The sequence below is a fragment of the Nyctereutes procyonoides genome, unplaced genomic scaffold (assembly GCF_905146905.1).
Source record: "Nyctereutes procyonoides isolate TBG_1078 unplaced genomic scaffold, NYPRO_anot_genome, whole genome shotgun sequence".
In the NCBI taxonomy this organism is placed as follows: Eukaryota; Metazoa; Chordata; class Mammalia; order Carnivora; family Canidae; genus Nyctereutes; species Nyctereutes procyonoides.
Genome location: NW_026575131.1, coordinates 39,054,571 through 39,080,185, shown reverse-complemented (window position 1 = coordinate 39,080,185; position 25,615 = coordinate 39,054,571). Strand labels below are relative to the sequence as shown.

Below are 25,615 nucleotides of genomic sequence, written 5' to 3'. Positions count from 1 at the left end.
GGAAGCTCCCGAGTGATGCCAAGGGGAGACTGTACTGGTCCCTCTGAGTCCTGCTCTCTGCCTGGGGCTGCCCTAGCTGGCTCCCCATACCTGCCCAGCCTAGGCCCAGCAGTCCTGTGGGTAAATAGGTGGGTCGTAGGTGGGGAGCTGCCCACTTGCCCACAAACCCCAATCACCCAGGGAGGGGCTGAACCCAAGGCACCTGGGCAGCTGGCAGATAGGCCCTCATACCCTCGGCTCCAGCTGGTGTTGACACAGCAAACATGCTGCGACTCCCATTCGCCGAGGCACAGAGTGGGCAAACACAGGAAGGCTGGAACAAAGGGCCTGACAACCGTGACCAGCCTCTCAAACAAGGAACCCAAGTCCTGTGCCAGGAGGCAGGAAATATTAAACAGCTTGGACAGTGTGGTCCACAGAAGTGGAAGCTAGGGACAGGCTCTTGATGAGGCATCCAGAGCAGGGCAAGTTGGCACAAAGATGGAAGGTCCAGGGTTGGTTCCATTCTGGGCACAGGCCAGTCTTGTCCACGGGGCCTATCCCATGTGTATCCATTCTTGAATCAGCATCACCAAGGCCTCTCATAAACTCTGATGAGGCCATACTTGTTGTTCCTATTGTACAAGTAGGGAAACTGAGGCTCAGAGAAAGTGAAATTGCCAAGGGCTTGGTGTGCTTCTCAGGTACAGAGTGGGGGCTGCAACACAGCAATGGTTGAAGTCCCTGATTCTTGGCCACCTTCTGCTCTGGGCCTGGTCATGCATATCATGAGCCATACTTGCATTTTTCTGTGGGACTCATGGCCTGAGTTTCTTTTGGGGGCAGCATGAGGTCTGGACTGTGCAGGTTGTGGTCACCAGGCCAGTAGACTCCAAGGAATGGTGACTGTACTGGGCACAGCCATGCACACCTCTGCTTCAAGACATGCCTCATTGCATTATGCACATGCTCTGCAGAGCCCAAGCCACCGAGCAAGACCCTCCATCACCACATGCATGCAAATGCTCCAGTATGAAGACATGCATGTGCTCTCCCTCTGGTCTGTACACTGCTGTGCCACTGACTTGGAGCCCATACCTCTGTCTGGCTACATCTCCAGCAGCCTCCACCCCCACCTCAGGTCCCCTAGGCCTGGTCAGTATCCATGGGCTTACCATCCTGGCTCCACACTTTGTGGCATGGGTCACAACACTGTCACCTCCGGCAGACTGCACTCCTCGAGGGAGGGGCCCCATAGGTCTATTCCCTCATCTCTGTACCTGGTAACCTAGTATGGTGTTTGTATACAACAGGTGCTCAGCACTCAGTAAACAGAGGCTGAAGGAGGCAAAGGGCACCTGAGGTACCTGGTATCTCATGACATAATGAGCCAGGGTCAACTGACCTCTTCCAGGAAAACCTTAGGGGACTCTGCTCCCAGGGTCACCATGGCACCAGGAGCTGGCCCAGCCCTCCGGTGTGTCTGAAAAGACTAATGAGGGACCACACCTGTGCTGGGTCCAAGGGACCAGGCCCTCCCTGCTGGCAGCCCCAGGAGTTGGCTCACTTCTCTCAAGGTACTCGCTGTCAGAGTTGAGGCATTGGTCCCTATGTATTTTAAGCCATAGAAAATGGGGTGACATAAGTAACTGGCTGCTCCCAGGGCCGCTGAAATGTGAAAGGGCCATGCTTACGGATGTGCAGCTACCACCCCAGAAGTCAGGTGGTAAGCCCTGCTCCCTGCTTCTGTCACCTCTCCATCCCCTGTCCCCTCCAGTAGAAACAGTGATGCACAGGCTGTACCTGCCCGGCTTCCTTTCAGCCCACCACACTCCAGCAGACTCAGCCTAACTCACTTCTGCTCATTCTGTCAAGCCAGGGCTTGATGCCTTCCTTCTTCCCTTTCTCCACTTTTGGATATTTCACCAGCTTAAGTGCCACCACCTCCAGGCTGTCTCCTTAGACTTGCCCCTCCCATGTCAGCTGTTCTGCACACCAGGACCTCTTAGCTTGTTTGTCTCCTTGAAGGCTGGGGTCCTAAAGGATGGGGACTAGCTGGGCCACTGGCTTGCCCTGCCTTAGATGCACTCTCCCCTCCCCCAGCCCTTGTACACGAGGATTTCAGAACAAAGGGCCAGAAGCTATTAAAACCCAATTAAGTTTCTCACTTCTCTGATCCTGATTTAGACTGGTTTTGTCCCTGTGGCACTTGCAGGCCCGTTTCCTTCCACACTCCAGCATCTGCCCTCACATGGCCAGCTAGGACCCCCCAAGGAGGTGGGCAGAAGCTGGAGAGGATCCTCCCTCAGTGCAGGCTTCTCTGGGGGAGTGGAATCCAGTGTGTCTCCATCTGGTCGGCCCCCTATCCCCATGACCTGATTCCCCCTCCTGTGGGGGTCAGGGTGCAGACATATTGAGAAGAACTTAGGGCAATGATTCTCAGACCCTTCTTTGTGATCTGACCTCTGACTGGCAGAGCTTCAACTTTTCCCTCCCCGACCTGGGGCTTCCTCCCCATCCTTGGGAGCTCTGGGCAGGTACACAGGCTCAGGAGCCAGGGTGAGCGGGGGAAATCACGACCCTGCTTTAGCCAGGCAGTAGCCAGGGCTGGCACTGTCTCTGCGCCCGTCTTCTCATCTGTAAAATGGCAATTCTGCTCTATAGTGAGTGGAGACTGGCTCCACACCCAGGGTCAGGCTGCGGGCAGCGGGAAAGTCTGCTGAATGAGTGTGCAAGTCAATCACAGGGAGGCTGAACAGAGCTCTGGGGATGCACCTGGCATCAGGAGCAGGGCCACCGGGCAGGCAAGGCTGGCACCCCATCTTGGAGGGAAATCTGGGCCTGGGTGCCTCAGCTAAGCTGTCTCCTCCTGTCTCCACAGGAGGTAATCCATGCTGGTTGGGCAAACAGGATGTGGAGCTTCCTGGCCTGACACATGGCCCTTCAGTTTCCTCTGACCTGCAGCCACTTGGGAGAACTCAGCAGGAGGGCGAGTGAGTGTAAGGCTGACCCACCAGGTTCTGGGGACCTCAGGGGTTGCACCCCAGGCCCCCTGCCCCTTTGGCTAGCAGATGCTGGGGAATGAGCACAGCTCTTCTGACCCTTCTTGATGCCCCCTTACCTTGTAGGAGGAGCCAGGAGAGGCACAATCCCATGGATCGAAAAGCCCGGCCCAAACACACAGCTCAGCCTTTCCTGAGGCCTGACAGGCCCATCCAGGCCGACATCTGGCCACCACCAGCTAGGGTGGGTAGGAGAAGAGGAGGAATGATATTTCCCCTGAGGATCCTGTGGCCACATCCTACCTGCACGGTCTCCCTCTTCCCAGGAGGCCAGCTGAGCCAGGAAGCCTCCGAGGGGGCTGTGGCTTCTTGGCCACCGGGTGGGGACGCAGACAGGGGAGGCAACCTGCCTTCGCCCAAGGTTCACCTTCCCTCCCGCCCACATTCAGGCCTCCCCCTCAGAGGAGCTCCCTTGGAGCCCTGTTCCTGAGTGGTCACTCTCCCCCACCACATGCTGCCTAGCCTCCCCTGAATGCTCACCACCGCTCGGGGCCCCACCCTTGTCTCCTCGCTGGCCGGCTCCCTCACTGCCTTCCTCGGTTAGGTGGGGGGCCCCGAGGGTTCCCACACAAGGAGCCCATTCACTCATTCAGCATTCCCCCCATCCCTGGGGGCCCCAGGTGGCTCCTCTGGGTGGCACTGGCACCGTGCCAGGAAGTAGCAGCGCTGTTTGGGTGAGGGGAGAATAATGAGCTGTAAACGCCGCAATCAGGGAGAACCGGCTGCGCAGGCCCCTGGCGCCCACGCGTGCGCCTAATTGGCTCCACGTGTCTGCGGCTCCTTTCGAGAGCGAGAAAGTGGAAGGGTCAAGATCTCTTAATGTTCGTAATGAAGGGGAGGCAGAAGCCACCGCCAGCCCCACATAAACACCTTTTAATTGCGCCAAGAAGGGTGGGCGGGGGCAGCACATGCTACAGAGTCCGCCGCTTGTGTGTCCCCCTTTACCGGGCCTTGTAGAGCTTTCCCAGGCTGGAGTCAGATCCCAGCAGCTGACCTCTAGCCAGAAGGCAGAGCCACGGCCCTTGCACCTGTTCTACTTCTACGAATATTCCCGGGTCAAGCCTCCTCCAGGCCTTTCCTTGCAGGGCTGATCTACTTGTCTGACACCCAGCAATCAGTGCACCACACTGATTGCACCTAGGTCTGAACCAGTTTCCAGCTGTCCCGTGCCAAATTTCCCCCTCTAAATCCTTGCTGCCTCCTTCAGGCAGCCCTAAGCTCACTTTTACCCTCTTAAACTGAAGGAACCTTCTTCCTGCTGGGGCTGGTCCAGTCCATCTGTACCTCTCTGAGGTCCCCATGTCCCCTGCTTACTGAGCTTCTATTCATCATGGCTGCATCTCTCCCATTAGACCAGTGGTTCTCAACTGGGGGCCGGGAGGGCGGGGGCTTTGCCCCTAGGGGACATTCGGCAAGATTTGGACATATTTTTCTGTTGTTACAACTGGGGGAGTGGTGTACTGCTGGCATCTAGTGGGTAGAGGGCAAGGATACTGCTCAGCATCCTGCAAGGCACAGAGCAGCCCCCACAACAAAGAATTCTGATCAAAATGTCAGTAGTGCCGACACCTGCCTTCAATGAAGCCTTAGAAAGAAAGCAGCCAGTAAGCAGGAGCTAGAGCTAAGTGGAATGCGCTCCCTCCTGAAAGGGGGTGGTCTGCTCCACAGCTCAGGGGGCGTCCTCGGCCCCCTCCCTGGCTCATTCCTCTTGTTCCTCTGAGCACCCAGCCCAGAGCCGGGTTCCTGAACAGACCTGGCCACACTGCCAACAATGCATCAGTTTAATTGGGTTAAGTGGCCATTAGCAGCAAAAGCAGGGCGGCTGTGTGCAGAAGGGTTTTTAATTTTACTCTTTAAATGATGCTCGTTCTCCAGAGAGGCGAGGGTGGGAGGGTGGGAACACTGCCCACTGGAGCCCCCGGATCCAGGGCTGCAGCTGTACCACCCCCTGTTCTATGTATCTGGGCTTCACGGGGCTGGGCTGGGAGGGGTGCTCAGTCTCCACTGCCCAAGCTCTGTGGGGGCAGAGACTTGCCCAAGGTCACTAGGTCATCCCAGAGAAAGGCCCCGTCAGAAGAAACCAGAGCCCCATCTCTTGCTCCCTCAGCCCTGCCTCCCTGCAGACAGTGAATGTCATGTGGCCTCCAGCAATAGTACAGAGCGGGTCAGCACTAGGAGGCAATCTGTGGGTTCTGAAACCCAAGTGCCCAGGTCTAAAGCCTGAATTTGGTGTGAGACCTGGGGTCAGTGGCTTAACCTTCTCTGGGGTTCAATTTCCTCAAATGTAGATGGGAATGAGATCCCCTTGGCTTGTACAGAGAATCTGGAGCAAGCGATCTGGAGTGTTCTGGCTCATGGCACTTGCTCTGGCACTTGGCAGGTCCCAAGAAAGAGGCCAATAATCACAGAAGGGAATTATTTCTGCCCATTTTAGGGGAAACATTCTGACCTCTGAATCTACACAGAATCATCTGTGGAGCATTGGAAAATATTGAAGCCTAAGTCTACCCCTGGAGAATCTGATGTATCTGGTTTGGGTTGGGGACTGGGCATTATGATTTAAAAGCTCCTCAAGTGACTCCAATGTTGGAGCAGATTTTAAAACACCACATGAAGACAAAGGTACAAAAGCATGGAACCTGGAAAGGTCTTGGCCCTGGGAACAGTGGGAGGTACCTGAGGTGGAGCATGGGGAACATGGCATGGCAAGAAGGGCAGAGCTAAGGACCAAGGTGTCTACCTGGATCCCCAGGCAGGCCTCTCCACTGCCTCTGGCTTGTCTGAAGTTGGAGGTAAGGAGGTTCCCCCTTAGAGCAGGTTTCTAGAAACATTAATGTCCCATTCTCTGGAAACCAATACAATGAAGTCACAATGCCCAGGGCCTCACCCCCAAGAGGAGGCTGGGGCCCCCTGCGCTGGGGTCACTCCTCACCTTACCAAGCCTATGTCTCCTCCTGTGGCCCTTTCTCTAAGCCACATAGCAGAGGTGCCAGGGATGGTGTTGAAGGTGGTACAACCCTTGGGGACACTTTTTTCTTTGTGGCCTTTATAAATGATGGCTCCTGGAGCTGAGACCAGAAGTACTACAGGGATGGTCTCATGTACCTATTTTACAGAAGAGAGACTAAGGCCTGGGATAGGACTGAGTGCTCTATGAGGGCAAGCACAGGGCCTGTCCTGCCCCTTGCCCCTGTCCCCCCGACACCGCCTGGCACACAGGAGGCCACTAGTGACTATGGATGACTCAGTGGAGAAAGAAATACAACCAAGTGGAAATGATTTTTCTGAGAGAGGCGTTGTGTGTCAGGGGCCCCACAGGGAGTCCAACAGTGTCCTGATTTGGGTCCATCTCTGCCTCAGTGTGTTGTAAGAACTCAGGTACCTCCTTCCCTCCTCCTGGGACTCAGGACCCTTAGAAAGTGGGCCCTGCTCAGAGGACCCCTCTCCCTGGGTAGTATAAGTCACAGGACAGCGCCTCTCCCTGTGTCCAAAGCTGAGGCCCCAGCAGGTTTCCTGGACTTGGGAAGGCTGGTTGCCTGTGTCGCAAGGCCCCTGACCTGGCCTGTCCCTGCCTGACTCTTGGCCCCATAAATCACCTTGTGCAGCTTGGAGAAACTCGTAACAAGCATCTGATTGTCCCTGATTAGATGAGACAATGAACTTCCGTCCTGCATTGCTCAGATCCCTCTTTGCAAGCCCCCAATTAAAATTCCAGACCAGAGCAAGAGGATTTAAATTGGATTACTGGATGGGGTCCAGGGAGAGAGGAACAATGGAGTGGGGGGTGAGGGGTCCAGGCCCCCACATCCTTGCCTCCATATGCCCTCAGGCTGCAAACAAATGTGGGAAAGGAGAGAAGGGCCAGAACTTGATTAAAAGCAAATTTAAAACATAATTAAGACCGAAGCTCATCCTGAACAATTAGGACCATGGCAAGGGAAGGATGGTTGTCCTCTGCTTCCTCTGGGGACATGGACAGAAGCATCTCATGGGCATAGAGCCAGCAGGATGGAGTGGGCCAGCAGAGCACTGGGAAGGTAAGGGCTGTGGGTTCTGGGCATACCTTGGGACTCATGTGCGGAGTCAAGGACCTGGCTTAGCATCAGATTGACCTGGGTGTATATCCTGGCCTGATGCATGGCATGTCCAAGTCTCAGCATACCTCCCCTATGTGAAGTGGCCCTCCCCCACAGGGTGATTGTGAGAGTGGCCTGTGGCACATACGCACATGGTGAGAACCCAATTGGTAAGTCCCCTTTCCCATTATTCTGCTGTTGAAAATAATTCATATTTGGTGCCAACTGTGGACCAGGCCATGGGCTAGGCTGTAGATGCAGTGGGGAGGGAAAAGCCATCTGCCCTGGCTCATGGGGTAGGGGACAGCATGTGGGGTACAGAGAGAGGGTTGGGATCAGGACCCAGGCGTTGGGCTCTCCCCTCCCTGCCAAGCTCTCAAGGTTGATTGATTGTTTAGGAGTGGGGAGAGGAATTGGGGGAGGGCCCCCAGCCCTGTAATGCCCAGAGAGGATGGGCAGGGGGGCTGGGCCCTGGCCTCTATGTGTACTTGGCAGGCCAGGCACCTGTCATCACCAGTACTCAGCACCGCTCACTGAGGTGACAGTCCCAAAGCTGGGGTCAGAAGCAGGCCTTAAGGCCCAAAGGATGCCTCTTCCCAAATTCATCAGAAGGTTTCAACACAAATTCAGGGCTGGTGGTCTGTACTTTGTAAACTGGAGCAAAGCGACAAAGTAGTGAGCAAATGAGGAGTCTGGAATGAATGGGACAGAGAGAGACCCAGAGAGAAGAGAAAGGAGGGAAGAGCATCCAGGTCAGGCCCAGTCTTGGGAAAAGCAAGGAGAAGACATGATGTGCTGGGTGGATGGGGCAGTAGAATGTTTCTCACAATCAGAGGAGACACTCTTGGATTCCCTCTCCAGGGACTGCTGTTCCAGCCAAAGGCTGGGCTTTACCTCCTTTCCATGGCACTACCTTTCTCCAGTCATCTCCCCACCTGTGACCCCAGGAGATCCTGAAAGTCAGGCTGGGCTGGAGGCTGAGCCCAGTTCCAGGTCGTTTAGATCCACACTGGGTGGGAGGCTGTCAGGGTCTACCTCCTCTGGGCCTCTAGTCCCAGGATGCCAACCTCTCCCTATCCTGATTCTAGGGATGGGCAAGGGACCCCAGGGGGAGAGCAGGGCTCAGGTCCTGGGGAAGTGGATCCTAGTTCTCTCCTGGGCCTGGATGTGGAGGGGTGTTTGGGCCAGGTCACTGCTCTGATTTGACGCAGCCAGGCCCCTGGCCTGAGCCTGGGTATGGCTGTGTGGATTTGCTCATCCTTTTTTGTTGCTAGTTTTACTGAGACACAATTCACATACTACAAAATTTGCCCACATAAAGTATATATTTCAGTGTTGGTTTTTTTTTAAGCATATTCAGAGTTGTGCAACCATCACCACAATCTAATTTTAGAATATTTTCATCACCCCCAAAAGGAACCCTGTACCCATTAGCAGACACTCCTTATCCCCTCTCCCCTTCTACCCTCTCTTCTAGCCCTAGGCAACCACTAATGTACTTTCCATTTCTATGGATTTGCCTATTCTGGACGTTTCACAGAAATGGCATCCCACAATAGGTGGTCTTTTGTGGCTACCTTCTTTTGCTTAGAATGTTTTCAAGTTATCAAGGTTGTCATTATGTATCACTACTTCATTCCTTTCGACTGGACTCCTCTTTCTGGCACTGGCTAGGGCTGGGGCAATGGCAGCTGTGCCTCTGATCTGGGGGCAGCTTGGACACCCTCCCTCGTTTATTGTACAACCCATGGCAACCCATATGCCCCAGGGCACCTTGCAGCTCCAGAAGCCCCTCCCTACCCGTACTCCCTGGGATGGGTGGAGGATGAGGGGTCTGCTGGCTTTGTCCAACTGATCAGGGCAGCCTAGCAGGTTCTGTCAACTTGCAGAACTATAGCACCTTGGAGCTGATAGGCACAACCTCTCCAAGATTAGAGGGGGAAACTGCACTCAGAGGGAGGCAGAGAAACATTCAAGGTCATGGGCAGAGCAGAGGCTCTGACCTCTAGCATCACATGGTTCCAGCATTCTCTATGCGGGCATTCTGGGCCACTCCACACTCCCTCCCCATCAGAGCTGCAGCCTACCCTCCCAGCCATCAACAGGTGTTCCCCCAGGGCACACTCATAGTACAGAGGAATCAGAGGACTCTAAGACTGCCCGGACCCCACCTTCATGTCCATGGAAGGCCCCCAAGACCCCAGATCAGCCTCATGGAGCTTCCTCCTGATAAAACCACCTACTCCTGCCAGACCTGCCCATATCCAGGTGGGCACAGGATAGCCAGTGACAGCCCAGCCTGAATTTAGAGGGCCAGGAAGGCCATGTGTTCACACCAGGTGGGGACATCATCCGTGCACGGCAGCGCTACCCCACCTGGCCCTCCCTTAGCCCACACAATGGCACCTACCTTCAGGGCCCGCACCTTCCTGTCCAGCAGGCTCTCAATGTCTCCTGCCACCTTTTCCACCAACTTCTGAGGCTCGTTCTCCTGCACCTCAAACAGATTCCGGTTGTCCTTGTAGATCTAGAAGGAAGCAGGAGCCAGGGGTGAAGCCAGGGTGATCCCACAGTCTTATGCCACAACCCCCTGCATATCCTCTCTGCCCAGTATGGCCCAGCCCTTGGCCCTGCCCCAACTCTGGCTCTGGCCATGGAGAGAGTATGGATGTCTGGGGCTTGGGCCCGGTGCCCTCCTGAACATGAAAGATGGCTATAGTCATAGATTCCACAGCTGGCCCTGGCTGTGGCTGATGGGATGGGGCTGTCACTGCCTTCTCTGGACTCAGGATTCCTCTTTCACAGGTGCATGAGCAATACCCCCCTGTTGACTTCAGAGCAGCTGAGAGTAGCAGAGGCAGAAGGGTGGACTGGCGAGGAGGCAGGGTGGGTGTGTGGGGGAGACAGAACCACTAAGCACACATTGCATACCACATGCCGGCTGACACGAAGACACTGTCATACTTACTACGCACACCTACACATGCATCAGAAACCCAGAGCCACCCCTCCCCGAGGACTCAGGCATCTGTACCCCTTTTTGCTGGTGCTACCCCAGGGCACTTACAGAAACTGTAGTGGGAACTCTGGGCATCCCTAGGGGCTCTTCTGTCATTCAGGGCACAGAATAAGGGGGCAGAGACCCAGAAAAAAGGTAGGTGGGGAAGACAAATCTGGGGACTGGGTCTGTGCACACATGCACATGGATGTGGAAAGCTGACAGTTTGCATCTGCATGTATGAGTGTGTTATGACTCAACACACATCCATCTGTGTGCATGTGCCTGCGTGCTGGGGGTGGGGTTAGAGCCCCTAGATGAAGCCTGGGGCTTCTATGTGAGTCACAGAAGCAAATTCAGTGAGCCTGTTTGTTCCAGGCCAGGGTGTGTGCACATGTGTGAGTGTGTGCATGTGCATGAATATGTGTGTGTGCATCGTACACCCCTGCATGTGTCCATCCAGATGACCCCAGGAGGTCTGTTTCCCAAGCTGACTCTTTCCCAGAGGTCACGTGCCACTACTGAACTGCCACCACTGGGCCGTGCCATCGGGCTGTGCAGAAATGGAGGGATGTAGAGAAAGAAGAGGTGATGAGGAGATAAGGAGGTGGGAGAGGCAGCTGATGAGAGACAGACAGGCAGGCAAGATAAGGTCGGGAGAGTGACAGTGAGACGTGGGGGAGATAAGGCCTCCAGCAGCTGATGGGGGAGGAAGCAGGGGGCTGGGTGCTAGAGCCCGGGCCCTGCTGCCCAGGCAGCACCCAGCAGCCCAAGGGTTAAAGTGCCACACAAAGCCAGCTCAGGCAGTCTCCTCCTCCTGCCCCCCCATCCCTCCTGGCTTCTCTTTTTGTCCTTCTCTTAGAACAAAATAATTTGTGGTGAATTCACTCCTTCCCACAGAGCAGTGGCGATTAGAGGGTGAGGCGCGAGGCTTGGACACAGGGCAGGAAGGATGGGGACCTCAAGTGGGCACCATGGCCAGTCTGCTCCCTGGGCTCCTTAGGGCAGAGGCCCCCAGATGAGAGGCAGTGATGGGGACAGAGGTCAAGGAGGGGTCTGAGCCCAGTGGCAGAGGCGGGGGTCACAGGGAAATATGGGGACCTTGGAGCCTAGGGCCCACTGTTGGGGGAAACTGAGGCTCAGACACAAGAAAGGACAGGTCAAGGCCACATGACTCTGAGTGGCAAAGCCAGGTCCTCCATCCATCCTCCCAGACCTCTCCTTCCCAGGTTTCAGGACTCTCAAGATTGATTGATTGATTGATTCAGATCACAGGTAGGAGAGGCAGAAAGAGAAAGAGAATCTCAAGCCAAATCCGTGATTCCTGGTGCCCTGGGGGCAGAGCTCTACACCGGGGGCTGGATCTCATGAGCTGAGATCAGGGCCTGAGATCACAACCTAAGCAGAAACCAAGAGTAGTTCGCTTAACCACCTGTGCCCTCCAGGCGCTCCCCAGGTTTTAGGACTTTAAAAATACACACTTTTCTAATCATGGGCCACTGCCCCAGGCACTCCTTGAGCCTCATCTCAGCCACACTGGCCAAGCGCACCCTTGGTCCACTTGCACCAGCAGGGGGCGCAGCTGCCTGGCTTCTCAGGGCAGGGAATGAAGTTCCCCCACCGGACTCCAGTCAAGGTCATTCTCAGGTGTCCCAAACAGGTTTGCCCATAGCAGTGGCAGCCTCCTGACAACTCTCCTCCGGGAGCCGGGGAGTTCCTCTCCATTGGGTCCAGGGTATCCCTTGCAGGCTGGCATGGTGACTGGGCCAGGGCTCTGGGGCCACAGAGGGAATGGGTCTCCAGGTGGCAGGGTCATACCCCAGGGCTCTGAAAGGTGGCATAAGGGCTTGAAAGCAGGCACTCTGTCAAGAGTCACCTCTGAACCTCAGTGTCTGATTTATTAAATGAGAGAGCAGCTGTCCCCACTTTGCAGGCTGATGGAGGCCTGCAAAGAACCTATGCTATTGTCACTACTGCTATTGTTGAGGATCACCAGAATTCTGCAGAAGGAATCACAGTCCCTCCCTGCCTCCACTCTGCTAGATCTGTACACTAAGGATCTGAAGTCACTGACTCTCATTCCTGGGCAGACAGCCTCGGTCTCCTGGGGTTGGCCCACTTCCAGCCCCATCCTCTCCCAGGCCTCCCTGGTGGCCCCTCTCCAGCCATCCTGTCTTTGTCTCCAACACCTCAGGCTGGGCCCTGGAAGTGACAACAGGGGGACCTAGACACAGGGACACCACTGATACAGCATAGCAAGGACAGCTCGCTTCTAACTCTCCCAAAGTACTGGGCCTGTGTGTAATGGACCCTTGGCAAATGCATATGCCCGATTCCATGTTCAAGAGCAGAGCTCTGAGACCAGCTAGACCTCAGGCTGACTCTTGTATTTCTGCTTGCAGCTGAACTACCCCGTGGAGCCTGGGGCTGCATCTGCCATGCTTCCTTCCTGTCCCAAGAACCCTCTATGACACCCTCCTACTCAATCCTGGTGGCAGCCCATGGACCTGGCATGCCCCTGCAGGCTTCTGGGTCCCCAGCCCATCCTGATGCCCACTACCACACTTTTGCTCATGCTGTCCCTGCTTCTTTTCCATCCTTCCCTGCCTAAATCCTTCCTAGAGCAAGGGCTAGAAGGAATTTCTGGGGAGATGAGAGCTGAATCCTAGAACTGCAGGGGCTGGTCAAGCTACCAGCCAACGCTGTCCACCAATCCTAAGAGTACCTGAGGTGAAACAGCCCTCATTCCCTCTATCTCAAGTGCCTCACCCCTCTCAACATTCCCCTGAACCTGTTCCACTTGCTCCTGTCCCCTGGGATAGGCCCTGAGCTGAGCCCTGTGTCCCAGGGAGATCTGAATGATAGAGTTCAGCAGATGGTCCCACCCTGGGAGATAGGTCATCTCTCCATTGATGCTGTCTGAAGAGGTGCTTTCTACCTACAGGCCCAGGAGAGAACCTGGGAGAGCCCAGGGCAGACAGCATGCCCAGGGCTGGCTCCCCTTGAGCCCCAGCCTCTAGCCCTGGTTTCTGGGGCCAGCTCGGATGCAACAGACAGGCCAGGGTGCACCAGTGCAGGGCCTCAGCAACCACAGCAGGACTGCATGCCCGCTGGTGTCCTTGGCCCAGCAAGCTAATTGGAAAAACCCAGCAGCTCCCACAGTAGCACAGCCTCCAAGGTCTCCACCTCTACACAGGCAGGTGGAGTGAGGAAAGAGATGGGGGCCGGCAGGTCTACAGGTTGTCACAGTTTCACACTAGCAGTTATGGGGAAGGAGGAGGCAGGGGCTCCATCCCATAGAGATGGTGAATGGTAGTGGGACAGGGCAGCAGACTAGCAGACAAGCTGGCTGGAGCCCGGTGAGCATGTAGGGGTGGGGTAGGGGGAACAGGGAGAACAGGGGTGGCTGAGACCCCAAGGGACAATAATTCAGAAGGCAGCTTGCAGCCTCTTGTTCCCAGGAGTTCCCGGCTCCCCTCCCTTGTACCAGATACCTATGGCCTCCTCCCCAGAAGGGCACCTCCCCCCATCGGTCCCTCCATCTCTCCCCTCATCTCCTCACCTCCTTCCTTGCCCAACCCCCCGCCCCCAGCCCTATGCTGGCCCTCTCTCAGCTCTAGTGATTCTTTAGTTAAGCAGCATTTCTGGCCAGCCTTTCAGCCTAGGGATTTCCAGGGCCGGTGGAGGCTAAGGCCTCCTCAGGGGGTCCAGAGCCTCCGCCATGGCCCCTGCTTCTCTGGGTGGCTCCACATAAAGAGGTGAACCTAGAGGACACTTTGAAGAACAGCGACCTTGGACAGGAGGCACAGGGACATGCACAGGGGCAGATGGAGCCAGCCTCAGCCCCACAGCTCCCAACAGTCCTAAGAGTGGGGTCGAGTTCTGAGGAACCTGGAAACAGAGAAAGCCACTGCAGGAGACAACAGGCCTCAGGACCAGAGACCCAGACAGGCCCCTGTCAGACCAGAGAGGACTGCAAAGTCTCAGAAAGCCAGCAGCAGTGGGGCCTAGCCCTGAGCCAGCACTCGACCTGCCTGGGGAGAGGAGGAAGGTGTGGGGAAAGGAGAGGAAAAGGAAGGTGAGGAGGGGAAGCAGAGAAGGGGGAAGTTGCAAGGAAGATGGAGGCCCCGGAAACGCCCCTATGCAGAATGTTTTCACACTCGACCTCACCGATCTTGAACAACCCAAAGAGGGACACTTCTGATCACGTCTGTTCAGCAGACAGGACACTGGAGACAGGACACTGGAGGCCAGAGAGTTTAAGTTATGCAGTAGAACTCAGATTCAAAGGGAATCTGTCTGACCGAAGCCCCTGTTTCAGGTCATACTCATTCTCATACTTGAAGGTGAGGTACAAGGTGAGGTGGAGGGGCACCAGGGATGGGGGGCCTGGGGGGCAGACCTGGGTCACAGCAGGGGAGCCGGCCTGGAGGGGAGGACCAGCAGAATCAGCCTCATCAACTACCCAACCACCCAGCCCGGGGAGTGAAAACAGACGCAGACGCATGTGAGGCTCCTCTCTGCAGCGAAGGTGAACGGGTCCTAATCTCTGGAAAATTAAATCAGAAAGAAAATGGAACGAGGAAGATTTGACACAGGCTGGGCCCTGCTGCTGGCTGTGTCCTCAAAGGCTCAGGCTCGGCTGGGTGTTCGGCTACCTGAGGGGCCCCAGCATCCTGCCCCCCCCCATGTTACTGGGGAGGGCGCAGGCTGGACTGGGGATGTGGAGCCCCACAATACAACCCCCAGGGATGTGTGTTCTGCAACCCCCTCCTCCCCTCCCCCTGCCAGTCACGTCTTGGTGTCCTGTCCCTGGTCTTGCAAGGAGCAGCCAGTGGGGGTCCTGAATGCCCAGCCCTCATGCCAACAGCCCCCTGGAGGGAGAACAGCGAGCAGACCAGAGATGGTGGGCTAGACCCCACAGGGCAAGCACTGGAAAGGCCATAGGGGCTGGGACTGGGGTCAGCTGCTGGAATGGGGTGCACCTGTGCCAGGGATCAGGAGAGTCTTGGGTGGGAGGACAGGGGTCTCGCGGTAGTTTAATGATCCTGATCTGGGCCAAGAGGTGGGAGAGACAGGTGGTGACTGATCAGGGACCCCAGCCTGTCAAGGCAAAGCTGGGCTCTGGGGTTCTGCCCTTCTGTCAGGCTGGTGCCCATTTCCTGCCTTTGTGGGGAAGATTGAGGGTACTGACATAGCTGCTAATCACCCTTGAAGACCATAGGATCGAGGGAACAGTCAGATATCCTGTGGTCCCCTCCCATGGAGAGCACTCAGGACAGATCCAGGACAGGGTGTGGCTCCTGGGCTTTCCCTTCACCCAAACCCTGAGCTCCACAGCTCAGCTTCTGATGGGATAATGGGGACTGCCCCACTGTGGGTGCAGAAAAACCCTAACCCAGCTGCTCAGGAGACACACCAGGCCCTGGTCTATGTATGTGTGTGACCAACAGCTCCCCAGGGCCAGTTGTAGCCCCTCCCTTGCCTACCTAGTACAGGACTTACAATAAAGCAAAGGCCAGGGAGCCTCGGAGCACATAGTGCACAGGCAGGGATTAGGTGCCACTCACTTGCATGTTCACCAGCTGCTGATATTCACCTGCTGCCATGGTAGTTCTCATGTGGCCATGCCACACCGCCACCGTCCTGTGGTGGGCTGGGTCCATAGTTAGCTGTAGATGGTGTCATGCCACTAGCAGGGCTTGCACATTGTGATGCTCGCTGTTACATGATTAACATTCATACTGAATAGGGATTTCCTGGAATGAACCCTCCGTTTACAGGAAGTCACAGACACCACCCAGGCCTTTACAATGCAGCCCTGTGTGAGCTACAGTGGAGAACACAAGGCAGTGTGGGGGGAGCGGGGAGGAGGGTTCCTGGTGTGGCTTCTAGGAGCAGGTCAGACATGGCCCTCCTGGGTCAGTGGCCTATTAATTGCTCCACTTCCTCCCCACCCCCGCCCCCATATCCTTACATTTCCATTGGGCCATGCCATATTCATGCCACAGGCTCCGGGGCCCTCTTGAGCCTAGGGCAGCAGAAATGGACCAGATCTTGTCCCTGCCTTCCTGGGACTCACCATCCAGAGGGGACAGATGTCCCTTCAGACTGCTAAGAGTAGAGGGGTGGCAGAGGGGAGAGGTATGCAAGAGACACAGGAAATGGAGCTGGCTGGCTTGGGTACAGCGGCCCTGGAGGGAGCCGCCCAGGAAAAGACTGGGATGGTTTTACAGGGGAGAGTCTGAAAGGCTCAAGTGGGAGTCTGCCAGACTTGGCGGTGGCTGGGGGCTAAGAGACCAGGCAAGAGTAATTGTAGGTGCAGAGGCTGGGAGAAGGAAAGTCAGTGGTCTCTGCAGCAGCAGGAGCACAGGAGCTTCTGAAGGGCAGAAGGGAAGTGGGGGGCTGGGTAGGGGGACAGATTCTGAGCAGATAGGGAGGTGGATACCCAGGTGGCTCAGTGGAGGGACAGTGTGGCCTGGATTATAAGGTAAGCTGGCCCTGGTGGCTCAGTGACCCCTTGGCCCCCAAGAGGCAGCTGCTAGGAGCTCTCACCAGCAGATTTCCCTTCGAAAAACTCACAGGGGCACAAAGCCCCCACCGCCACCCCCAGCAACGCCTCCCTGTTTTTAAAGTTAAAGTTTAGTTGACTGTCATCCATTACCGCAATTAGTACATTATGTCTAATTATGCAATTAGTGTAAAAAGTGCACTTGCTGCTGAGAATGGGAAATTACGCTGCCTCGTTACGCTGTAAAATCCATGTCATAAAAAGGCTCAGTCTCTTGTTTTTCAAAAGACACAAAACCCAACACAAAACAATAAACCAAATCCTCCCAGTTGAGCTAGGGCCAGTGTACGGGGCCCTCCCTGCACTTGCCCCCACACAGACCCCCACCTCCGGGAGGCCAGCTGTACCTGCCCCAGGCTGAGGCCTGGGCCACCACAAGGATAGGCTGTTTGCAGGGTCCATTCCTGGGTGTGGTCTGTCTTCATACTCTGAAACAGATGTGAATTTCTAAGCTGACTTTAAAACCGTGGTAATCCTGATTATCCATCCATTATTCCAGACTTGACTTGGAACAAGGCCTCCCTGTTAAGGCCTATGTATTTCAGGTGACAGCAGTCCTGGAGGGGCATGGCTCCACCCAGCTCTAAGTACAAGACTTTTCTCCAAGGTTCCTGAGGGCACAACTCTGAGGTTCCTGATGGCATCCGTGACGACAGGTGCATTTTCCAGATCAGGGGAACTGAAGGAACTTCCCCATGCTCCAGGCTCCCAAGCCCCGGGAACATTGCCTGGATTAATAGGGAGCTCTCCATCACAAGAAGCATACAAGCCTAGCCATCAGGGGTGTTGAGCAGGAATTCACTTATGGTCACTTTGCACAGGGCTGGTCTCCAGGCTGCCATTAGCAGCAGCATTCCCATGGCTGTGCGCCTGTGTGAAGCTTGTAGTCTGTGACTTTCTTCCCTAGGTTCTGGCTCCCTTGGTGGTCAAGCAAATAGTCTGGGGACAGGTAGGAGGTGAGAAAGGTATCTGACAGGGTAGGGGGTTGTCTAGCACCTCTGCTCTACCACAGAGGTGACAGTGCCAAATGGCCAAGTGCATGGGGGCTGGGAGAGCACACTCCAACGTCCCTGACTGCCTGTGTCAGCACTGGGCACCTGTATCTCAAGAGGGTGATGCAGTGACACAGACACCCCTTCCCAGCCAGGAGTCTGCCCTGACCTCAGGGAGATGATGCACGAGCCTCCTAGGGCTGCCACTGCCGAGCTCAGACAAGGTGCTCACGGAGCTGAGAACCAGAAACATGGAGCCCCAACATCCCAGGGCCTGTGGGGCACCAGGGCCCCTGCCACCACACCCACCTGTACCATACAGCCATTAGTCCTGGGTGTGCCCAGGTATCTGGGTGCTGGCCACATCCCAGTGGGAAGCATGCACTGGGAACATGGCTGGACTGTGGGGATGGAAAGGGCCTGGATCTTACTAGAGGGACACCTGTTGCCCAAACACAAGGCATGGGTTGCTGATGGTTCCAGCCTCCAGGCCTCTATCTGCTCAGGTGCCCTTGAAGAGCAGGGGAGCATGTCACGCCTCAGCCACCTGGACACCAGAGGAGATTCTTAGGGCCCTGTCCTCCGGATTTGGTTCAGGATAGCATCAGGAGTGAGGGACTTGAGCCCGAGGTGAATGGAACTGCAGGCAGAGCCGGGGCCCCTGCTGGCTCCCAGCCCTGAGCCGGGAGCACCGGCTGTTGAGGCAGCTGGGAGGGAAGCTGTGCCCAGCACACCAGCCGGCACGGGGGAGTGCGAGTAAACACACCCGCGCTTCCCAACTTGTGTGGCTGGTGTGGGCGCCTGTGTTTATGGGAAACAGGTTGTTTGTGCCAGCGTCTGGGCCCCCATGCCACCCACCCTGGCTCAGCTCTCTTCGGCTGCCTCCCCACCCAGTGAGACCTGCCTTCCTTTTCCCAGGACTCCGCAGCCTCTCAGCTGCGGAGGGACAACAGTGACGACAGGTCCTACCCTTCAGGTGCTGAGACAGGGCTCAGCACTTTACCCAATGAGTCAGAATATTCCCCAAAGGCAGGTATGGTTATGATCCCCGTTTTACAGTCGAAGAAACCAAGACTCTGGCAGCTGGAAAAATGGGCTGGACACTAGGCTGGGGTGGAGGAGTCCATGACACTGGGTTTCTCAGTCTAGTCATCAGTTCCAGGTCCTAGGGCCTCCGAACCACCCCTACCCCCAAAAGCCTGGTCTGCCCTTTACCTGGGGCACCACTTCGAGGAGCCCTGGCCCAGCATGGCCTTAGATGTGAACCCTGCCCTTGAGCAGGGCACACGGCTCGTTTCTCCCATACAACAGCCTAAGGAAAGAGATGTGGGGCCTGGTCACTGGTCTGCCATCTGGCCTTTTCAGGTCCTTCATCCTCTGACCTCCTGCCTCTCAGGGGCAAGAGTCCTGGCAGGGCAGGGTGCAGGGCTCTGGGAGTCAGTGTGGACAGTGGCTCCAGCAGACCCTTGGGAACCCAGGGAAGACTCTTCATCATTTCATGGCTTTAGCTATTATGGAGATCTCCTCTGTAACTGTACCTCGGTCCAGAATGGCAGAAACTTAGCCCCATAAAGACCCTCATGAAATAGGTTTGAGGCTGGCCAGAGGCAGTTTTGAAGGCGATGGGGCAAAGAACATAGCCTGCTTCCTTTGCCCACATCACCTCCATTCCACCCTCCCAGCAGGTTTGGCAATCCTCTTCAGGGTCTGGGATAGGTCTCTCAGGGACCCCAGAATGTCCAGAAACCAGCCCTGTCCTGAGAGTCCCCGGGCAGGCTTCCTGGGGAGGGAGGTGGGTTCACCTGATTTTTCTTTATCCATCCCCCTCCCTGACCTGTGACAAGGACACCAGGAGGTGCTCAGCAGCTAGGCAGCTTCTGATCTCACAGACGAGGAAACTGAAGTGGCAAAAGAGCCAGAATTTGTCCAAAGGGGAGCCCTTCCTGCTCCTGAGTCCTCTCCACTTGTAGCTAAGGATGGCTAAGAAGCTGTGGCCCAAATCCTGGCCCTGCTCTTTACCAGTCAGGTGGCTTGGCACGAGCCTTCGCCCTCAGCATCCACACAGCCTTGAGCTGCCTCAGCCAGGCCTCGTGGGGGTGTTCCTCGATGATGAAAGGTCACAGGCAAGATGCTGCTGGCTTCTCACGGGGCCTTCTTCCAGGGCTGCTCTCAAGGCTCTGAGAGATTTCCCTGCCCCATGCTGCCCTGCAGGGCCAGACCTTCCAGGCCTTGCAGGCGAGAGGTCTGCCCTTTGCTCCCGCTGCTGAAGATGTCCCCAAATAATGATAGCACTGATCACAAGGAGAAGCCCTCTGGCCAGCTGCTTTTGTGAAAACATGAGATCTTTGCAAATCAGGTGTCTTCGCAGAGACAGAGAAGTAAGGCTGGGAGGTGGCTGCAGCCTTCCATGGCATCCAAGGGCCAGTCTGGGGGTAGGGTCATCACAGGGTCCCACCCCATCCCTGTGCACACACTATAGGTCCAGGCGCACCTGTCAGACCTTCCAGATCAGCTCATACACACTGACTTCACCATATTCACACCCAGTGCCCAGGAAGCTGCTCTGGACCTTGCCCAGCCTCACACTTAGGCTCACAGAGATAAAGCACCACAGCCCAGATGGATCCACTGGCTGTCACTGGATGTCACCTGGGGTAAGCTCTATGGGTTTCTGTACCTCTGCAGTAGTCTGGAGCCATCTGAAATGTTTTAAGCAGTGAAACTTCTCTGGCGCCCGATGGTTGGGGCTACCTGAAGGTCGTGGCCCTAAATCCTCCTGATGGACACAGTCCTGGAGAGGCTCCACACAGCCAGGGTGCTGGGCCTGGTGAGGGCCAGGACATGCCTGAGTGATGGTGGCTTCTGGAACAGGTCCCTAGGAGGGTCACAGTGCTCGAGTGTCAGGCACTGATAAGGCAGTGGGTACCAGAGCCAAGTGGGAACCTGACTGTGGTGAGTGTGCAAGTGAGAGTATGAGGGAACACAGCCATGCTGGCTGATCTTGTCCACATCCTGCATCAGCACCTCCCAACCCCATCTTTGTCCTTCCCCTTGTTTTTCTTTTATTTTTCTCCTACTTCCAATTTATAGGCTCTTCTCGAATTTTATGTATCTCTGTAAGTGCCCTTAAATCTTCCGTAGACTACGTCGGAAGCATACAAAAACAAACAAATAGTACTTGGACACGGAGGCCTTGCACATGCTGAAGCCACAGTGAGGATAGGCACACATCAGGGATGTGTGTACACCACAGACATGCACATGCTGGGGACACACCAGAGGGCCCACGGTCTCCTGTCATTCACAGGCTCTCCTGATCCCTCAGAGCAAAGTTCCCACATTTGGACAGGAAAAATTCAGAGTAGTCACCACACGAGAGTGTCCCAGAGCTAGGGGGCCAGGATCTCCACACCCCTCCAGGCTAGGTGCTCCTGATCCAGCCCTTGCCCCTCTCTGCACCTCAGTTTCCCCTCACTATACTGTGGGGAGAGAGGGACAATCTTTGGCGCCCACAGCCCCAGGTTCTCTCTCCATGAGTGTAAGAACCCAGAGGCCGCTGAGGCCAGCATTTGTCTTCACTGCGTCCACGCGCAGTGTTTGCCATGCAAACGAACTATGCACACAGGACCCAGTGCCCAGCCATACCGGCAAATGCTATGAAGGCCCTTATCTAAACATGAACTTCCAAGTGAAAGTGCTGTGCTCAGGAAGGCAGATGCTGTGTCCAGACTCCCACTCCAGGTGGGCCACCCCTTTGGTGCCCAACTTTGGGGGCTACTTTATGGGGTGAGGACTGCCACAGGAAATGCTAACACCAGCCAGCCATCCGTTAGATCAAACCCTCATAAGCCCTAGACATCGTCCCCATTTCATAGACAAGGCCACTGAGGTACAGAGTAATTAGTGGAGCTGGTATTCAATGACTACTACACAGACTAATCACACACTAGACCATGTTCCAGACCCCTGCCCTCTCCTCCCACCAGCTGGTCTCCATTGCATGGGAACCCGTGACCCTCCACAGCCCCAACCTTGTCTCCCAGGCCTCCTCCTCTGGGAAGCCTCTCGAATGCCCCCTCAGCTATGTCCATGAGGTCTCTGGCCTTAGGGCTATGGGCATCAGTGGGGGGTCAGCTAACTCAGGTGTTTGCAAATCTTGCCCTGTTTTAAATGTTCTTGGAGAGCTCATCTTTCAAAGGCACCTGGACCAATCCTTGCAGGAAATGCAGCTCCTTCAGGACCACGAGTCCCTATTTCATCTGCCCAGGATCATCCGCTCAGATTGATGCATGGTGCCAACTGAATCCTCAGTGGCCCCACCAGCACCCAAAGGACCCACCAGGCCCTGAGGTCTATCTGTCATTTGCTCAGCCTGTCTGCTCAGTAGGACTGTAGGAGGGATAGGCACTGATCTGCACTTGACCCAGTGGTGGGCATGCCCCCAAAGAGGTGCTTCTACCTGCAGAAAACCATCCTGGCCTTGCAAGTCTGGAAGTCTAGGATCTCAGGATACAGATGGGTAAACTGAAGTCCAAGAGGGAGAGGTAAGTAGCAGGGCAGGGCCAGGAAGACCCAGGTTCCAGCTGCTGGCACCTCCTTCTGTACTAGGGAGGGCAGAGAAAACTTTCCAGAAGAGGAGTGGGCATGAATGGGGAAGAGAGAATGTCCATCTGGCAGGGGAATGGCCAATAAAGGTAAAGGTGAATGGGCAGCTAGGCGCAAAGCAAGGAAAGAAAGCTGCTGGGAAGGGGTATCTAGTGGCAGGGCAGAGGCAACTTTGTCCTCCACCCCTCACTGGAGCCTTGGGGAATGGTCTGCTGGTGTGAACGCTCTCAGAACTGTGGGGTCACCTGGCAGACTGGAGGTGGGAGGCCTGGGCTTCTGTCCTCTCTGCACCCCCTCGTCCCTGGGGCTAGGTGCCCACCAGGTCTTAGCAGTGTTGATGCTATGGGCTCCTGTGTCCTCTGCTCAGCGACCTCTAGCAGAAGGACGGACGCCTGAGCTTTTAGCTCTGTCAAGGGCTCCCTGAGCAAGGAGGCGACGAGGGCAATGATGCCAGCAGGACAAGAGCGGAACAAATTGCCCCAATTACGTAAGGTGCCTCTATTTCCTCCTTAGCAGGGACAGGAGACCAGGGAAGCTGTGTTTCTCTCAACTCCACCCCCACCCATGCCACTGGGCCTACTGGGAGACCCCTCACAGGGGTCCACTCACAAGTCCCCCCCAAGCAGGGTCTGTAGGCCCAGGTCACTGGGGGTACTGGGGAAGGATCTTTGGAAGATCCTGCTTTCCCCTTTCCTGGGGCCAACAGGATGGGACCAGGGCAAAAGGCCTGGGTCTGATCTGTTCAGTCATTGTTCCTTGAGTGTCTCTGAGTGTACCCTAGCCTCTCTGGTTTTCTTGCCTGTACACTGGGGTGGGCAGCCCATGTGTTAGGCCTCTCCCCTGCCCTGGCCACTATGGAGCCCTGGGGAACTCTGAGCCTTTCCAGAATCCAATTACAGTCCCTACCTTGTCATACCCTCACTAGGACATGCTCAGGTCTGTTCTTCCTAGTGACCCATAGGGGTCCAAGCAGGAAGCCCCTTTCTCCAGACTCCAGAACCAGACTAATATGCCATACAACCACATCCTCAGCATGGCCTCTGGACTGCCCTTGCCACAAACACAGTCCTGCCTCCACTCCCATCCCAGGGCCTGGACCCCTCTGAGTTGCTCATCCTCCATCCCAGGAGAATGCCCTGGGGAGCACTGGAGATGCCCCAGGCCAGCGCCTTAAGGTAGCGCCCTGCTTCTCATCCCTACCTTGGCACAGGTGGTCTCTGCCCAGGCCCCTCTTCCAGCTGGGAACTGGGTGTGCCCGGAAGGCTGGCCTGCCAAGCTGACTGGGAAAGTCCTTGTACACAGCCCCATGCTTTGCTGGGTTGCCAACATGCCATGAAGCCCCAGCTAGCAGGCTCTTTGAGTTTATGGTGCTAGCAGATGAAGGTTGCTAAACTGTAAATTTATCTCTTGCCATAAATGCAGGCAACACGGGGGCCAGTGTATATGCCTGAGTGTGTGTACATGGGTGCCTGGAGGCATCACGTGCTATGTACAGCAGAGTACGTGTGCACAAAAGAGGGTTGGTGTTCCTGTGATTTTGCAATGCACGCCTAAGCACGCGTTCTAGGGTGGGACATGAGGGTCTCCCCAGGTCTGTCCTATGCACAGTGTATACACAGATGTTCTCCGAGGCCTACTGTGTGCTATACTTGAGCAGAGGGACAGGGGACTTGGGGCTGCACTCAGGGAAGGATGCACCTGACCTCATTTGTAGTGAGCTTTTCCTGTGTGCACATGTGAGCCTGGACGAACGCACACCACGATATGTGCTCTCCAGGGCACTCTCCTGGGATGAAGGAAGAGACAGCAACTTAGAGGGGTCCAGGCCCTGGAGAGGGAGTGGAGGCAGGACTGTGTTCATGGCAGGGGCAGTCTGGAGGCTGTGCTGAGCACATGGCTGCATGGCATCTTTGTCTCCCTGCCTGTCATCTCAGAAGGATGAGAGCCCAGTCCTGGTTACAGAGCCACACTGGGCTGGTGCCTCCTTCCAGCCACTGACCCCACCACCACAGAAGCCCCCCTGTACACCCTGCCAGGCCACAGCATAGAGAGCCCCAGGGCACAAACTCCATCCCGTGTGTGTGTGTGTGTGTGTGTGTGTGTGTGTGTGTGTAGCAACAATGGGACCGCAGGCTGATGTGATCCTTCCTGCCCACCCCCACTCCCAGAAGATCTAGAAACACCATGAAAACAATTGATCTCCTTGTTGATAGTGGGTGAGAAAAAAATTGCCTTTCTTTAAACACTAAAAATAATGCCCAGTTTCCTAAAAGCAGGGCTCTCATCAGCCCATGGCTTTAGCCAGGTCTTGTTGCTAATTCCAAACTGGATTTGTTGGAGAAGTGGGGTGCTAACCCTTGACTGCCTCACCGAGGGGCTCAGCCTTGGGGCAAGATGGCAGCCCCCAGGATCCAGGCCCAGATCTTGGCTATGCAGTGAGCCCAGATGTTTCGATCTCAGGCAGGCGGGAAGAGGGCAGCAGGAACCGGGTCCATATGCTGCTTGTGCCCAGCTAATGGGCTGACAAATTAGCAGGTCTCCCCTCTAAGAGGTGATGAATGAGCAACTGCCCAGGAGAGCTGGGGGGTGGGCCACCTCCCCCACGGTACTCCTTAGGCTCAGCCCTGACTTGGCATCTCTGGGGTGCCCAAGCTGGAACCAAGACTCTTGAGGGGTGAGGGTTGGAGGCTGGGATGGTGGGGATTGTGGGTATGAACAGGTAGGAGGTAGAGTGGGTATTAGAGGGTAACCCCAGCCTTGGAGATGTCCCCACACACGTGGGCCCAAGTCAGGGAGGCCTGAATTCCCCGGGCTGTTGTCATGCTCTGTGAAGGTCACCATGGAGGAAGGGGTTAAAGTGCTGCTGACCTTCTTCAGCCTTCTAAGACCACTGTCACCGCACACAGAGCTGCCTGAGCTGGTCCAGGATGGGTCTGCAGTGTGGGAGCCCTGAGGACTGATGACAATAGGGGGACACCTGAGCCACCCATGGAGCAGAGCTGCTTCTCCTGCAGAACAAGAGGAGGGCAGGCTCTCAGGCTGACAGGGGTTGTGGAGGAGACATACAGACAGAGGTGAGATGCCATGTGGGGAGGGGTCCAGGGAACCGGAGTCAAAAGCAAAGTGCTGCCTCCAGAGTTAATGAGCCCTCATCACAGAAGGGGTCAGCCTCAGTCAGTCCTTTCTGGCCAGGGCGGGGGTGGGGGGAGGTTGGATCAAATGGTCTTATCTGTCCTTTCTGACCTGAGAGCCCAACATCCTTGATTTGCTCCCCAAATTGTTATATGGTCCTCCTTCTCCGTGTACTCAGAACATCTAAAATAGGGCAGGGT

General features: G+C 55.8%; 1 protein-coding gene across 3 annotated transcripts in view; it reads right to left on the bottom strand.

Moving 5' to 3' along the window:
* CACNA2D2 (calcium voltage-gated channel auxiliary subunit alpha2delta 2) overlaps positions 1-25,615 on the bottom strand; it is a 141,006-nt gene that overhangs the window by 59,452 nt on the left and 55,939 nt on the right. For all 3 annotated transcript variants that reach the window (XM_055344131.1, XM_055344132.1, XM_055344133.1), the window contains exon 3: positions 9,528-9,644. In XM_055344131.1, the coding sequence (XP_055200106.1) occupies positions 9,528-9,644 (117 nt within the window). The remainder of the gene's footprint in view (positions 1-9,527; positions 9,645-25,615) is intronic.